General features: G+C 48.4%; 7 protein-coding genes across 7 annotated transcripts; 2 read left to right on the forward strand and 5 right to left on the reverse strand.

Annotated features, from left to right (window-relative positions):
- Positions 1-26: 26 nt before the first annotated feature.
- Positions 27-1,504, reverse strand: F5891DRAFT_1189098 (uncharacterized protein; the record flags this gene model as incomplete). Its single annotated transcript, XM_041367098.1, has 7 exons — positions 27-85; positions 136-430; positions 479-523; positions 573-647; positions 696-885; positions 940-1,304; positions 1,364-1,504. 7 exons carry the CDS (start codon positions 1,502-1,504, stop codon positions 27-29), a joined length of 1,170 nt encoding a protein of 389 aa, XP_041225592.1.
- Positions 1,505-2,629: 1,125 nt separating this feature from the next.
- F5891DRAFT_895965 (uncharacterized protein) lies at positions 2,630-2,866 on the reverse strand (the record flags this gene model as incomplete). Its single annotated transcript, XM_041373367.1, has 1 exon — positions 2,630-2,866. A coding segment is annotated over one exon (237 nt), but the record flags the coding sequence as incomplete, so codon positions are not given.
- A 105-nt stretch (positions 2,867-2,971) lies between these two features.
- On the reverse strand, positions 2,972-6,069 carry F5891DRAFT_980633 (uncharacterized protein; the record flags this gene model as incomplete). Its single annotated transcript, XM_041377024.1, has 10 exons — positions 2,972-3,103; positions 3,162-3,706; positions 3,738-3,782; positions 3,837-4,029; positions 4,256-4,362; positions 4,386-4,474; positions 4,527-5,734; positions 5,784-5,800; positions 5,822-5,889; positions 5,954-6,069. 10 exons carry the CDS (start codon positions 6,067-6,069, stop codon positions 2,972-2,974), a joined length of 2,520 nt encoding a protein of 839 aa, XP_041225594.1.
- Positions 6,070-6,216: 147 nt separating this feature from the next.
- On the forward strand, positions 6,217-7,170 carry F5891DRAFT_1189100 (uncharacterized protein; the record flags this gene model as incomplete). Its single annotated transcript, XM_041367099.1, has 4 exons — positions 6,217-6,425; positions 6,476-6,887; positions 6,940-7,045; positions 7,091-7,170. 4 exons carry the CDS (start codon positions 6,217-6,219, stop codon positions 7,168-7,170), a joined length of 807 nt encoding a protein of 268 aa, XP_041225595.1.
- A 31-nt stretch (positions 7,171-7,201) lies between these two features.
- On the forward strand, positions 7,202-8,290 carry F5891DRAFT_1189101 (uncharacterized protein; the record flags this gene model as incomplete). Its single annotated transcript, XM_041367100.1, has 3 exons — positions 7,202-7,256; positions 7,308-7,347; positions 7,471-8,290. 3 exons carry the CDS (start codon positions 7,202-7,204, stop codon positions 8,288-8,290), a joined length of 915 nt encoding a protein of 304 aa, XP_041225596.1.
- Positions 8,291-8,746: 456 nt separating this feature from the next.
- On the reverse strand, positions 8,747-9,975 carry F5891DRAFT_980635 (uncharacterized protein; the record flags this gene model as incomplete). Its single annotated transcript, XM_041377025.1, has 6 exons — positions 8,747-8,804; positions 8,848-8,983; positions 9,036-9,144; positions 9,216-9,271; positions 9,318-9,889; positions 9,911-9,975. 6 exons carry the CDS (start codon positions 9,973-9,975, stop codon positions 8,747-8,749), a joined length of 996 nt encoding a protein of 331 aa, XP_041225597.1.
- A 4,142-nt stretch (positions 9,976-14,117) lies between these two features.
- On the reverse strand, positions 14,118-15,608 carry F5891DRAFT_1189103 (uncharacterized protein; the record flags this gene model as incomplete). Its single annotated transcript, XM_041367101.1, has 4 exons — positions 14,118-14,572; positions 14,620-15,076; positions 15,126-15,545; positions 15,594-15,608. 4 exons carry the CDS (start codon positions 15,606-15,608, stop codon positions 14,118-14,120), a joined length of 1,347 nt encoding a protein of 448 aa, XP_041225598.1.
- Between the last annotated feature and the right edge of the window lie 86 nt (positions 15,609-15,694).

Genomic DNA, 15,694 nt, shown 5'->3' on the forward strand with positions numbered 1-15,694 from the left:
TGCAAGACCCAACATATTGTTCAGACTCACCATCTGAATTGTTGTACCTTCACCGGAAGGACCTCCATGGGCTTTTTCTCCGCTCCTACCGAATCCAATGAGCTCAACTCATTCCGAGGCCATGAGAAAACATACCTTTGCTACCAGCAATGCTCCGTTGAGAGCGAGAAGGACGTGCCGCGACTTTTTTGGAGACAGCTCGGGACTTGGACGTCTTGGGGGTTTTGCATGCATCAGAGGATGCTTTCGCCGCATTACCTTGCAACCTCTGCCGGACACCAACACCGTCGATTGCGCACGCGATCTTCATGTTGTCGCAATTGGCGCAGGCGAGGTGTGTGTACCCAAATTTCTTGTCGGGGAGGACAAGGCAGGCTATGTCCAACTTGGCACACTTGTCGCAGCGCCGGGGGTGGTAACGAACGGAATGCTTCAAATTCATTAGCCCATGTTTATAACGATGCATACACAGATTTACCTGCCAAGGAGTAGCGACATCAGAATCCGAGCCCCATTCTGCAGGCTTAAAAATGGCTCAATGTCCGCGCTATGCTTATGTGAGAATCACTTACCCGAGTTTCTGCATCCAGGAAATCCTTGTCTGTGACTAGGAGAATGTCCTTGTCAGTAGCGACAGGCGGCAATTCCTGGAGTGGTAAGCTGTTAGATGCCTGATCAAAGATGAATGGACATACCCTTCGTTTTACATGGATGACTCCTCTGGTTGGCTCTTTTTCGACATCGGACTTCACCTTCCTCATCTTTTTGGCAACTGTGGTCCCATCAATATCTTCATCTTCCGCCTTCCTCTTCTTGCTATCGCCGGCCGTGAAAGCTATCTTCCACTGTTCCCTCTCAGCTTCTGGAAAATACAAGTGTCGGTATCTTAGGGGCGGATGTGCTGGACGACCAACATGGGGCGGGTTCTTGGCCGCTCACACCCGTCGTTTCGGTTCCTCTACCGGTTTAGCGATGACATCCAGGTCTGTTTGGGATGGCATAGATGGCGGAGTCGAGGGAGTCGATGGTGGGACGATGAGGGCCAGTGGTATTGGGACGGTGGTGGGAATATCAGTCGATGTCGCGATGGCGGGAATGTTAAATGTGGAGAGGGGGCGATAGTCCACGGTCTTCTCAAATTGTGGGTGGTTCTTTATCCGAGGGTCGTCGTTGGTGACGGAGGTCCAGTTGGAGACATTTTCAAAGGCCCCACCCTTTGAGTGCTGTCTCACAATGGCGGCAAATGAGAGTAGCTGTGGGGAGAATAATGTAGCATTCCCACTGTATAGTTTTAAGTCTTTTGCCTGTGTCGAATGTCTTAGTTTAACACGGAGAATTTGCAATAAACATAACAAACACTCACCACACACCTGGCAATCTCGTCCGACAGCTTTAAGGCCTCGGGATCACCCTTCTTCACCTTGATGCAGCGCTGAGCGAGCGATTGCACGACAGCGAGCATGGCATTCAGGGCATCATTTGCTACTTCGGGAGGTACGGCCATGATGTCTGATTGAAAGAAAACACGGTAGTGAACAGGGTAAATACGGCAGATATGAGAAGTTGACTTAGAAAATTCCGACAAGTCTGGATTGTAATCAATCCGGTCATGAGTAATGCTGGGGACTTGTGGCTTGTGGATAGGGAAATGTGGATTAGTGGCAACGGTATTGTACTTGGGAGTGGTTCTATTATTGTCCTATGCATTCAGATGTAATACTAATAATCCATCCATCAATGTCCGGATAAACCGATACTGCATGTTTGAACGAGCCAAACTGTCTGCTGCCCTGTATCCACCCATCTTGGTCAGGGTGCGATTCAACTTCTTATGCTCATTTTCCCCACGATTTCCACATGTGATACTTCTGAAACCCTATGCTCGGATCCACTGGCCAGAACTTATTTGTTGTCAAAGCCCCATTACTTATTCGCCGCCCAGCTTATACAATTTTGTCACTGCATTGCAATTATTCTACTAGTAGCAGTTGTGAATGCATTTGACAAGTGCGGCCGAACAAGTAGCCTATGTAACAGATAACTACTGATATAATTTATGTATGAAATGAGCTAGCTAATTTGGCAATTGTAGCCCAGTAGTAGTGCTGCCGTGGTCAGATTCGGTCTGGTTCAGAGGGTCATTGAGGAGAACCCAGAACTGGACCAGCAATTAGGTTCTATGAAATGTCTGAACCCATAACCAGACCACGGAGAACCGTTCTCTGTGGTCCAGTATGGTTTTGTTGGGTTCCGAACCAAAACCGGACCCAAAATTTTCTAGTAGTGTCCGAATGCTGTGATGGAAAGGTGAAACAGGTTCTGGCAGGCTTTCTGTGATTAAATCAAAGCATAGGGCATCTACACTTATGTCAGGGAGTGCGAGTCGATTGAGGAGGGATCCCTTTGCGAATAGATAAATCCCAGCTAGGTGAACGCATAGCACCCAAAACAAGATACATTGTGGTGCTATCAATTTCAATGCTGAGCGTCCGCTCAACGTCACTGAATGCAGTAAGGATTGAGAATGCTCCATTTTACAAAAAAGTTGGCTGTCTATGAGATATCAGGTCTATGAACGACTTCTTACGACTATATATTAAGAAATTGGCCGGAAGGTTGGATTTGTCTTTATAAAGCCAGCCTGTGCGTGTTTGGCAAGTTCTTGGTACATATGGGCCTGCCGAATCGCATAACACTTGTGTCCCTCCGTTTGTGCCTCGCCATTCGATGTGAGCCTTGTCAACCACATGCTTGCTTTGAAGAGGAAACACTCCAGAGTCCACCCCATTTCAGGTTCAACGAGTATGAGTTCTTCCGCCCATCGGTCACGTAATGCTTTCGTGCGAAGCCAATGAACCCTGTAAACTGTCGTGTCTTGAGCCTCGGCTCGAAATATCCGGATTACAACTGATGTACATTCATTCATCCAATCGCTGCTGACAGAATCACCTTGTACGTCTAGCGACCAGAATCACGGGAGAGTTGCATTTCGCTGCCCCTGGGCATTCGGGTCCGCCATGGCAGCAGTGGTTTTGAGATGGCACTTTTCCATCTGGAGATACTTCTTAAGTAGGCCATGAGCGTCTAGGTTTCCTAGTTGTGCCTGACATTTCATATAAATCATCGTGTTGAGTCGGATGACCCTTTCAACCTGAATGAACCTGCATCCATGCCCTCGTTGACTTGGCTTGTGATTTCGCCAGACGCATGGCGGTACGAAAGAGCACAGCCTTATCCACTAGATGCATTCTGATCGCTTGCAAGGCATCATTGGCCTGACCTTCCCGAAGTGCAATTTCCTGACCAATGAGGTGTTCAACTCCCAGCTCCGCACAGTGTGCTACGCCGAAATTAGATGGCAGAGGTATCACGGTCTTCTCGGGGTAGAAGAGATCCCGCAGCCGACATCCATGTGCTTCGGGTTCAGATTCTGTATCACTGCCATTAATCCCTTCATCTTCTGAATCGTCATCCATGAAGTCCAAGTGAAGATCTCTGATTTCATCATCAATGTCAAAGCCCTCGCCGAGATGTGTTGCTGCCACCATTGTAAACTCATCTATCTGACTTTGCAATTTTGTCTGACATTGGCATATATCCAAGGTTTGGGTTTCTGTGGGGTGTCTGCCAAGCCTCCTAGTATCCATAGTCAGCGCAATCTGCATCTCTTCTATGGTAATGCCGGATGCAATCCATGTAGCAGCACCTCATTGCAGATTCCCACCCAATCGGCCTACCCAGGGAGGACAGCAAAGCTAGCTCCTGCTGCTTCCGAGTTGGTGCTGGTCCATGCAATCAGTTTTGTGGGGCGGACAGCTGAGGGAGCAGAAACTCACCCCTCTTTAACTGAACTTCAAATACATCCATCGCTGATGGATCGGCGACTCGACATGAATGTGCATATCGGTCTTGTTCTTCCCATGTTGCAATCATGATAGGATCGGTGGTTTCATTGAGCTTGTCAAAAGCAGAGGCACTTTCTGCGACGCCCTTCAGTAGCTTCCTTATATTTCCGGCAAAGAATACTGCCTATATCAATGCCATTAGAAAATCTTTACCAAGGAGATTCATAGCTCAACTCATGTGAATCATCTTCATAAAATTAGAGTCATTCATCTGGTAATCAAGACACTCTTGCCGATGGGGAGTTGACATCCCTCTCGCGGCAGGAGAAATGATATTCAGAGGCGCCCACAACGTCTCCATGATTTCTCCGTCGATCCTAGTGGCCCCGGTGATAAATGTTGATGCATACCAAACATAGCATTTGTCTTGGTGTCCATGAACATGCCAGAGGCCAATTCCCGGTATGATCTCCATTCCAGAAGGGAGGCTCAAATAGAGGCTCTCGTTCACCCGACGCTGGAAGTGCTTGTTATACTGACAATTAATGTCATAAAATGTCAAAGCTTGACTGAGCCCATTTGTGCGGTGGCTTAACGCGTTACATAGGGCGTAGTCCATATTCATTTGCCTAATCACGGAAGTCACCTCGTGAATCAAATCGGTAGAATCCTGAAACATACCGTTTGCCCTTTTGAAAATCCACAACCGAATGAGGTACAAAACAGCTGTGGCGGGCACACGCACACCCGCCTATCCCAGTAGCTTCTATTTTATGTCGTGACGCATTGGCCTGGTTTACAGCTTGGTGATTGTTGCACTCGGACGGTTGAACAACGTCTTTGGCAATGGCTAGATGAGCCTTATATCGGTCTTTGGAAACCATGAAGCACTGGCCATCAGTCAACCAGACTTCATCTTCCAGGTGAGTAGGATGAAGGTGCTCTGCTTTGAAGTTGCTATCCATGACCAGCGATCGGGCATATAGCCAACTGGGATCATCGGGGTGCCTATTGGCCGGTAGTGGGGCGTTAATGCCGGGCTGAGGGCAAGCCAGGCAAAAGAGAGCGAGTTCACCAGATGTCGGCCTTCTTCTCTCATAACCAAACCCATTCCATTTGAGCAGCTTCAGCTGTCGCCATTGCCGTGCTACCCTCATCAGTTCTCTGTAATGGTCCTGTGGGGAATTGAGCTTTGATGATGTTGAATTTCTATATGCAACACCTACAGGGACTAGTTGCGGAAATATACTTGACATCATTCTTCTCAACTTGTTGTAGTAATTCATTGCCGAAGTTCCGCATTCCAAGTTGTCCAAGGCGAAACCATCCAGCACCGGAAAGGTAAATGCGGTCTTCGGCCGGGTGAAGGATGCCAGAAACATGCCCATCTCAAATAATTGCTTGTTGGTGGTACAAGCATTCAGACACTGACAAAACTGTATCATGAGCGAATGTACTCCGGACTTGTCAACGATGGTTATGCATTGCTTGCTGTTCAAGAATGGAAGTTCGAGTATAGTAGGGAGGTCCTCTTCCGGTTGATGTATTGGCTCGTCGGTGTCCTCCCATTCGTGGATTTCCCCAAGTACTGGACAAGTCTTTCCCTGATGCCCCAAATAAATTTCCATGCCCATCTTAGTCAGAGACGTTTCCTCAAAAAATCCTCCATTCCATTTCCCTATCTTATGGAAGGGCAGTCTCTGGTGCTCATCTCTGCAGCACTTCAAACAAAATAATGGCTCGCCGAGACAGTCGTGGCACCTATACACAGTTGACTCAGCACTGCACAGGCAGCATGATTTATCTGCTGGTGGAGCCTCTCGTTCGTGGAGGATCCGGAGGTAATCATCAGTCTGAAATTTCCATTCCCAGAGATAATCATTTGGGCTCTAGGACATCGGTCAGCGCAAAACATATGGCATGAACATTGTAGTACACCTTTGTCTTCTTTCTCCCTAATGGTAAGTTGAGCGCACCAATTGGTTCCTTATTACCAAAGTCCTCATAGTCAGCATTGAAATCGGTTGATGATTGATCCCATGCCCTATCAGAATTATGTTTTCTGGGAGACTTTGCTGGAGATGATTGCACGGATGGGCTTGGCTGACTGGGTTTGACTGGACACCACTTCCCTTTCAAGCCGCGAGTGGTCTCTGTTGTTTTCCATAGTCACCCATTGCGCCGTTCCCCGTGGAGCCAATGTCCTTGCCCTAGACTTGCCCATGTGGTGACTGGAGACTTGTGTGAATTTTAAGACAAGCAAAATTTGCATGCTAACACTTGGCTCACTTAATAGCCAAATGAAGCGCAAATTAAGTAAAGGACATGATTTTAAATAAGACCCCATTCAAAATAACCTTGTCCTTCAATGATGTCCGACCACAACTCTGCCTCTGATTCAGAGTCCAACAAACAACCTCCAGCAAATGAAGAAGAGGTTGCTGTCCTGCAATCTTACCTCGAGCAATGGCGCTTTGCTTCTACATCGGAGCGCAAGAATATATTGAAAGCAGCTACAATGGAAGCCCGGACAAAAGCACCAGTCATGTCAATTGTGCTGTTCAAGGCTCATAAAGCGGTGTGTGGCCATTAATTTTTTGGTATATGATACGCTCCTCATCGTTATTCAGACATATGAGACATGGTTCCAAAACCATGCCAAAGCGAAGAAACCAGGGAAACCCCCAATCAAGATGGGGCAGAAATGGACCGAGAGAAGCGTCAGACACACTCCAGAAAAAGGAGCTCTTGAAGAAAATCAAGGACGAGACTGGTGCCAAACCCAGAACAAAGGAGATGATGAACCATTACACAGTCCACCTAAACCGGCTGATGGCATCACTGTCACCAGAAGACCTTCAAGAAGCCAAAGAGATGGCCGATGAATGGAATAGTCAGGGTGTTCCAGATGATGTCAAAATCGAGATCGCGAGAAAGAAGGGCGACGACATGATCCAACATTTTTCATCGGAGATGTGGAACCGCACGGGAATGAGAGTGTTCATTTTATCAGCTTGGAAGGATGGAGAGAGCAAGGTCCAGGTGGCCGGGTGCGTTTTCCAACTGCTGTGATCCACAATGTCTCACCCCACAGACAGATGACTATAACCAAGAGTTCGGTGGTGCCGAGTCGTTCATGAAGAGTTACAACTGGAAAGTGATTGAGCCAGAATGGGACGCATATGCCACCAGTGTATTCGGTAAGCCACTTCATTATGTATCCGGTGCAAACTAACTGCGATCAGAGGGCAATGTGGACAAGAATCCGGTTGCTCGGAAGAAAGGCAGACAGGACAACATGTATACCCTTGACATCGGAGGATGATGGATATCCTGTAATCCCTGAATACATATCCATGGACTTAGATACAAAGAAGGCAGTCGTCCAGGCATTTTTGACATGGCACTACAGTGCGTCGATTTCCTTCTTCCGGTGAATTCAGTGACTCAAACAACATGAAGGGACGTGCTGTGGGGACCCTAAAGTTTCTATACCATGGAAGTATGTGATACCCAGGTACGACAAGATCATTCCCATACAATATCTTCCGGAAGGTCACAATCTCGCCGAGCCATCAAAGCTAAGGCAGGTCCACGCCACAGAGCTTTTATGATTTTGGTATAGGAGACAGGAAGAAGGCGAAGAGCACATCTTCGAATTTACAGGATGGTGGGACAATGATAGCCAGGATATCGTCCTTGCGACCGACCACAATAGGCGTGTCACAAGCCAGGCACAGCCAACCACCCAGACGAAGAAGCCATCGGGATCAAAGTCAAAGAAGCATGGCCATCACGGGCAATCCACAGGTGGACAATCTTCTGGTAACAAGGGGAGCAACGATGAGCCAGCCCCTGCACATCGTTCCAGAGTCAAGGCAACAAAGAGCGCCTCATCTACAACTCCCGAAAACAAGAGCGAGGGATCTAAGAACAAATGCACGTCTTCCGACAAGGACATAGATCGTATCGGGACAACCGATGAGTCCTCTGCTGAACCATCTGAGCAATTGGATGATGATGTACTGCCTTCACAGAAAGGAAGGCAGTTGAAGGGGAGGAAGTCGCATATGGGGTTGCCGAGGCACCGCTACCGAGCGTCTGTCACAAGTAGCAATGACTCTGACAGTGAGGTCGAACAGAATCTCCCTCAAAAGGCCCTTGCACCTTCAGACAAACATGTCAAGATGGATATGGTAAAAAATAGCAAGGCTCAGATCCTCGATATCAGCTCGACAGATAGCAGCACGATAGATGATGTCAAACAGACTGCAAAGTTTACTGCATGCGAGGGATCTAAATCCGGCATCACACGACTGGTGATACCACCCACCTGCACGGTAGGACCAGCCTCCCGGTCTGGCGGCGCCGCACCCAGCTCCGGGCGAATGCCAGTCACATGGAATCCGCATCAACAAGGACAGCAGAACCTGCAATGCCCATAGCACACCATCTGACCGGTAAAGAACATGCAAAGAAGGGAGGAAGGAAATGTGCTGCCGAAGAAACTTTAGAAGGGTCACCTCCTAAAGGGAAAAGAGGCCGAGCAATTGTAAAACAGGTCACCAAGAATGAGATAGAGCCCGTGGCGAAGAGACTGAAGAAACGGGTCGCTGAAGAATCCATGGAAGGATCTCCTTCAAAACGCACCTGAGCAAAACATCCAACCGCCTTCCCACGATGCGTGCGCGCAAGCCAAACTCCCGATATGCTACCGACTATGTAAGAACTTGAGCACAAAATTATGCTGCATGGTTTGTATCATAACTCTCTATTCCGGTTTTCTTCGGATAAAGAGACATGGACATTGTACATTTTGTTTGTATGGTGATACATAATGCTACTACTACATGGTTCTTTCTATGAATGAAAGTTATAAATCCTCTCAAATCAACCGATGTCTACCGATCACCTTGCTGAAGGTTTGTTACCATGGCATCCAACGGATCCATAATGCGCCTGTGGATGTCCAGCAATCGGTAGATTGCAACAACATCCTCACCGAGCTCTGTCACTCTGTCCCTGCGCATCTGCGTATGCACCTATGAGCCTTTGGTTCGCCCGCAATGTGGCTGCCGGAAGTGAGTCAGGCATGCCAGCAGGATTTTGCTTGACCATATTTTGTGTAGATGCATTTCCTGTTCCAAATATATGTAAGGTATAACCATTCTACAAGTCACTACGACTTACGCTGATCAGTACTGATGCTGTTCAGGTGCTGGATGGCATAAGTGCATCGACAGGCTGGCCTCCTGAAACGTGTTCCGTTGGGACACTCCATGCAAAGATGCTGAGCAAGCTACACGATTAGCAGCATATACAACATATCCGAAAACACTCACATCCAGCATCCGACGTGAGGTCGATTACTTCCGGTATCTCTATGCTCATCGGCCCATATCTGGCGTCTCTTGTTGATTTGGGAGCTGCAATATGATTAGCGACAAGTATAGAATATCAGGACTAACTTACATCCAGAAGACGATGTCAGGTCAATTATATAAAGCCCATCCATCAGAGTCGGACTGTTCGTCCGGCGACCGATTTGTCCATTTTGAGGGTCATGTCTTGATGCAATATCCTGGTTGTCGGCATCACTTCCCCATCTGCAGTCATAAGGGTCCTCCGGAATTGTGACCGGGGACGCACTGTCGGCATCTTTTTCTTCCTCCCATCCGCAATTGTACAGGTCTTCTGTTGCAACACCTGAGATGAATGCTGCACCATCATCCTGCTGATCGCTCCATCTGCAGTCATATGGATCTTCTGCGCATTCAACTGTCATAACTGAGTCCATGAGCCCCGCACCATCATCCGGTCGATGCTCCCATCCACAATTGTATGGATCATCTTGATGGCCGAGAGTCATCAAAGAGGCCATGGGTTGCGCATCTACAGCATCCTCCCATCTGCAGTTGTACACGTCTTCTTCCTCAACCATAGGCAGACCCGGTACCAGACCATTCTTCAACTCATCCTCCTGTTCAAAGTTGTTTGAGTCTTCCTTCACTCCCAGTGTATCGAGCCCCTTCAGTGACCTAACCCTGTAAACATGGTCAGCCCACCTTGACATTTCTTCTGAGTGACGTGGGCCAGCCCGCCATGGGCCCACCTTATCATGGTATGTCATTGTGTTCGAGTGGGCCTGTGTGTGCCATGTAACCCATGATTATGACTAGGCCTACTGCACATATTTATTGAAATGTTGCAGTGGGCCCACATGAGTCTATATGGGCATACATTGCATTAGAGGTGGGCCCATAGTACACTGGAAAGGTATTTCCCCTAGAGTTTCGAGTGGGCCCATGCATGTCTACAGGATCACCGGCGCAATACAGGGCGGCGAGCAACACAAGTTGTGCCGGCAAAGACAAATAAGATGTGCAACCGGCAGGATTATGCATGTCATCGCTGGCAGGCGAGAATGACATGTCAAATCCGGCACAATTATTATCATCGCAACCGGCGATGAATTACACTGGCGCCCAATATTATAAATTCATTCAAAACGGCAGGTGGGAATTACTGCTAAAATTAGATTGAGCACAACCGCCGGCAATTGGGCATTTTGCAACCAGGCGAACAGTGGTGCGAATCACGACTAGATCACAATTAAGTTATTAAAAATGTCACCGTGCATCAGCGATGTTGTCCGGCGGGTGCTCCTGATGCGCAGTCCTTTCATACGATGACCTGCACCAAACCGGTGTAGAGAATCATGCCTCTCATGGCGTGATATGGTAGTTTTCACCAAGGAGTATACAGCACGAACTCATAGCATTACTCTGTGCGCTACCCGCAGCTATCTCTATATGACGCGCAGCTTTCCCGCGCAACGCGCGCCATGCGCGCACCATTCCCGCGCTTCGCGATGTATACGCGCGCGCGCGTTCCCGCGCTTGCGCGCCCTATGGCGCCAGCCATCCAGAAGCATCCATCCACTGTCCACCAAGCCCTCTAGTGCGTATATTTCCATTTCTTTTATTAGCATATCATTCCACCTTTATTTTTATCATGAATTCTCACTTATATATATCTTTACATACCTACTCGGTAGCGCTTCGGCTCCGCATGACCGCGCTTAGGCGCGCTATATAAACGCCAGCAGTACATACTATTACTTACCTTACTTTTCCCTTGAACTTACTAGTTATCACCCACTATTTACTTAGCAGTACATAGTAGAAGTCTATTGGTCTACACTTTGCATCTATCTTTTCTTATATTGCTTTATATCATCACTTAAGCTTAGTCTCTTTTATTTCCGCTTACGCGCGCGCGCTTTCCCGCGCTTCGCGCTAATACGCGCGCGCGTTCCCGCGCCTTCGTACCTTGCGCGCACTTGTGCTTTCTCACGCTTCGCTGAAGCGCGTACCTCTAGATCTTCGCAGCACTCGCTTCCCCTAGGGTCGAACGCACTTGTCTCCTCAAGAATAGCAGACTAGGTAATGCGCGACCTCACAACATTTTATAGATACAGTTAGGAGCATCCTTGTTCCTCATTGTATTGTTGTTTCTACACCGGTTTGGTGCATGGACGACCAATACTCTCTCATGAGTCATATACCCTGAAATACCACTATGAAACCCTTTTCCCTCTTATCTGAAGTTGGACTGAGGCTAAAGGAATATTTTTTGCTTTTCTTTTATTTTCCAAGTCTGTATACCAGCAGCCTGAATATTTTAGTACATTTAATTCTGCAATGAGTTTTGCTTAGTCAGCCATGGTGATGACTCAGACAAAATCCCACACATGTCAGGTGACTGTGAAAAATATTTCCCACATATGTTGTCCTGGAAAAACATTAGTAAACCCCTAAATACTAGGCTCGCGTCATTCTCACCCTTCAAACAAAGCAAAGCAAAGATAGCCACACACAGGATTCATATCATGTGACACTTCTTACTCTCCTTCTGGATTTGTCATCAGGGGTTGGACAGGTCACATGACTTAGCAAAATACCCAATGACTCACTATGACTTACTCTAGATACTTACTATGACTCACTATGACTCACCTTGCACATATGACTCATTATGACTCTTGATGACTCTTGAATACACTAGTAGCACAGCCACATTTATTGTGTATATAATGACCCCAGTTTTTGAAATAATAACAAGCGAACAGCAGCAGATAGTAGGGTGTTTTTCAGCCCATCCAACACTAAGTTGTGAGTAAGGTGTGATAAGCGTCAGTACCAGTGTCAAGAACTGTCTTAAGACTGAGAGGAACATTCTCAAGAGACAGTAATACTGCAAGCTCATCATACTAAATGACCAGCTGTGAGCTCACTGTGTGCAACAACCAGCAAACAAGGTACAGCCACAGTTATATTCTATTTTCTATTTTCTTTTTCTTTTCTTTTACTTTCACCAACCTTTGGTGGTCTTTGTCCAGAAATATATTTCCAAAATATTCGTGTTGTCTCTACGTCCACCTAAGACTCAGAAGTAGCATAGTGGGGAGACTTTAGGAATTGATAGTGAAGCTTGACCTCACTCATCTGAGTAGCGATACTGAGCCAAGATATTCTGTGCCTGCTAGGCTTTAGCCATTGAAGAGGGGACTTGGTAGTAAACCCAAGGACGTCCGTTCCTGAGTCTGTTTGAATACTCAAAGAAGAGTTCCTTGACAGCAGGTTCAATATTGAGCTAAGAGTTCTACAATAAAGCATTTGACTAGTCTTGACCTTTGATTCTACCTGTTTTGTGCTGAGGGGGTTTATCATTGTAATTCTGCACCATTTCTTTGGAGTATAGTTGGTATGAAGCACTGTTGTTGAAAGGGAACTTGAGGAAGAATCCCGTATATTCTTTTGGTCATTGTCATACTGTCGGGCTGACCATTGTTTGTTTGTTTTCCTGTCAAAGTCCATAGATTGGATTGACCATCATATTACTGATCTTGGAGAAGTATCCTTAGCTGAACATACTTTGGGTAGTATACAACTAGCCACCCACGAACGACCACATTATCAGTCATTGGTATTTGTCTGAATCACTGACTGTGGAGATATTTGTTTTTATAGGTGTTTATCTATAGATCATCTATCTAAGAAGACAACGAGTGGGCCCACATGAATTCTATCGATCAGTTGGGCCCACGACGCGTCACATCGCAATGGCCGAGCCTGAAGGATGTATGTCCATGTAGCGTGGGCCTGCCATCAGCCGATGAGTGGGTTGGGCCCATTTCTCTTCCAAGCCATGGAAGGGTGGGCCCAGGCCAGTTCCCTGGTTTGTAGGGCTGGCCGAGCCAATTTCAATATGCCCACGGGTGGGCCCGCCTGTGATGTGACAGATGGGCTGGGCTCAACGGCAATCAACTGGACAGGTGAGCGGGCCCGGGAACTGCACAGATGATACAGGTGGGCCTGGCTAATACATCATGTTGCTAAGATGTGGGCCCGCTGGTGATCTGATACATGAGCTGGGCCTGATCTCAGTCACAGGAAAGGCGGACAGGCCTGGTGGATCGCTCGGACACTAGCAGTTGGCCCAGCAGATGTGCACTCGCTAGCGAGTGGGCCCACTCCATCCCTTCATACGCATGGGCTCATACAGATGCAACTCTGCATACAGGTGGGCCCCGACGATGTATTCTGGTGTCAGGAGTGGGCTGATGCACGCCAGATCAATAGAGTTGGCCTATGCGAGGTACACAGCAGACGTGGGTGGGCCCATGTTACACCATATCCTGAAATTCAGGACATGCTGCTGTCGGCTAGTCTCGCCAGCAAGACATGTATGGCGACTCACAATGCCGATGAATCATGGCAGCCAAGCATAACGGAACAGGCAAGACATAAACATACTGCTGTCGGCTGGTCTCGCCAGCAGGACATGTACAGCGACTCAAAATGCCGATGAAACATGGCAGCCAAGCATAACGGAACAGGTGAGACATAAACATACTGCTGTCGGCTGATCTCGGCCGGTAGCACATGCACAGCTACTCACAATGCCGATCAAACACGGTGGCCAAGCATAATTGAACAGGCGAGAAATGAACATGCTGCTGTCAGCTAATCTCGCCGGCAGGACATGACCTGGCCACTCACAATGCCAGTGAATCAAGCATGGCGATGTGGGCAGATATCCATATTCACAGTCAGATTTACAATTGTTGGGAAACAAAAATGTTATGTACACTAAACTACAGTGGGTATATATTGTACATTGCATGACATGGGAAAATTATTTACGCCGGCACAACATGTATTGTGCAATTACATTGCCGGCTCACCAGAAACATTAGAGTCCTCCGCCTCAGGAGTCTTTATGGTGACCTGGCAAGCAAGCCGAATCCTCCATCTCTTGGGCTGGACCAGCAGCCAAGTCAGGACACTCATCAGCGGCGATATCTGTGGGGGTCACCGAGGAAGGCGGATCGACAAGGCGGTGAATGTCGGCGATCTTGCCGGCGAGCAGATCGGTGCAGTTATCTTGCGCATCCACGCGCATGTATGCAGCTTGTAGCAGCTGGTCGCCTGCCACCACTTGACCCATCAGAGCCTCGACGGTTGCACAAAGTGCAGTGACTTCCATCTTCAGCGCTTGCAGTTCCTGGTCATGGGCGATACAGGATGGCGCCAAGATGGATGATGGGCCGGCGGCCACGGGATCGTCCAGCGTTTGGGACAACTCGGGATTGGCAACCGCCGGTGTTGCAGGAGGCGCCGGCTCTTCCTCAACTAATGGGCCGGCGTCTGGAGCTGGATCTTCTAGACTGGGAGTTAGCATGTCTTCAGCGCTGTAGAAATGATCTCACCTTGAATCGGCGAAGGGCGGCGCCGGGACTTGGAACGCGCTCGGCGGCCAGCCGAGGACTTGCCTTTGGCTGGGGGAGGATTGGAGCCTTTCCCACCGCAACGAATCTTGAGGTGGCTGCACAGCGCACAAACCTTCAAGGTCCGGCCGTTATTCTTGTTGATGCCCTGACGGCAGATGAGATCGCGGGCCACACATTGGCCACAGCGAGGAGCCCATGTGGGCGCCGAAGTATCGGCGAACTCATCTTCTGTCAAGACGGCACCTGAAAAGTTGGTGGTAATCTGTGCCGATGGTGAGTGAGATAAGGCAACAATGAAAAAAATACGACTCCCTTTCTTGACAATCACCGTCGGCTTGATCTGGATAATGGGTTCTTCATTGGCATCCATCTCTTCCTCACTGGCGACTTCTACATATTGGCCTGATTTTTGGGCCGGTGGGTCTACAACTGTTAGCTAAAGGTACCATCAATCGAGGCTCATGTCAGAAAAGGTAAAAACTTACTTTATTAGTCGGTGGCACCAACTCATCCTCATCAAGCTCATCATCAGTGTCAATGGCAGCCCTGGACTTGCCGCGCTGCTTCTTGGAGATTGCCGGGCGGCTTCGGCTATGGGCATTTGAGGCCCGGGGATGCTTGCCATGCTGAGTGCCTCGCCCCCGTTCTTCAGCAGGCAAGGAAGGAGGTTGTGAAGGGCCGGCTTTGGGAGATGGCGACCTGAGATTCTCCTCAGTAATGGACGGTGGCAGGGAAGAGGGGGTGGCCTTGAATGTGGCGATCATCCCCTCGGATCTGCGACCACACAGGTGGGGTGCTCTTACAGCGTTGTCGCCGTCGAGGTGCTCCTGTAGTTCGGCAGCAGCCGACAAAATCAAAGGTGACAATACTGTCACCCAAGAGCCGTGGGTCATAACTACTTCAGTCTAAAGAGCAATCAGACACGCCACAAATCACAAGAGAAACTGACTTACTATGGCCTGCCCCATCGTGGTGGCAAGTGAGAGATGCGTGGCATCAGCCTGGCTGCAACTGGCAGGCTTGCCCAAGGATATGTTCGATCTTGTCAGAAAGA

The sequence above is a fragment of the Suillus fuscotomentosus genome (genome assembly GCF_016647785.1).
Source record: "Suillus fuscotomentosus strain FC203 chromosome Unknown F5891scaffold_29, whole genome shotgun sequence".
In the NCBI taxonomy this organism is placed as follows: domain Eukaryota; kingdom Fungi; phylum Basidiomycota; class Agaricomycetes; order Boletales; family Suillaceae; genus Suillus; species Suillus fuscotomentosus.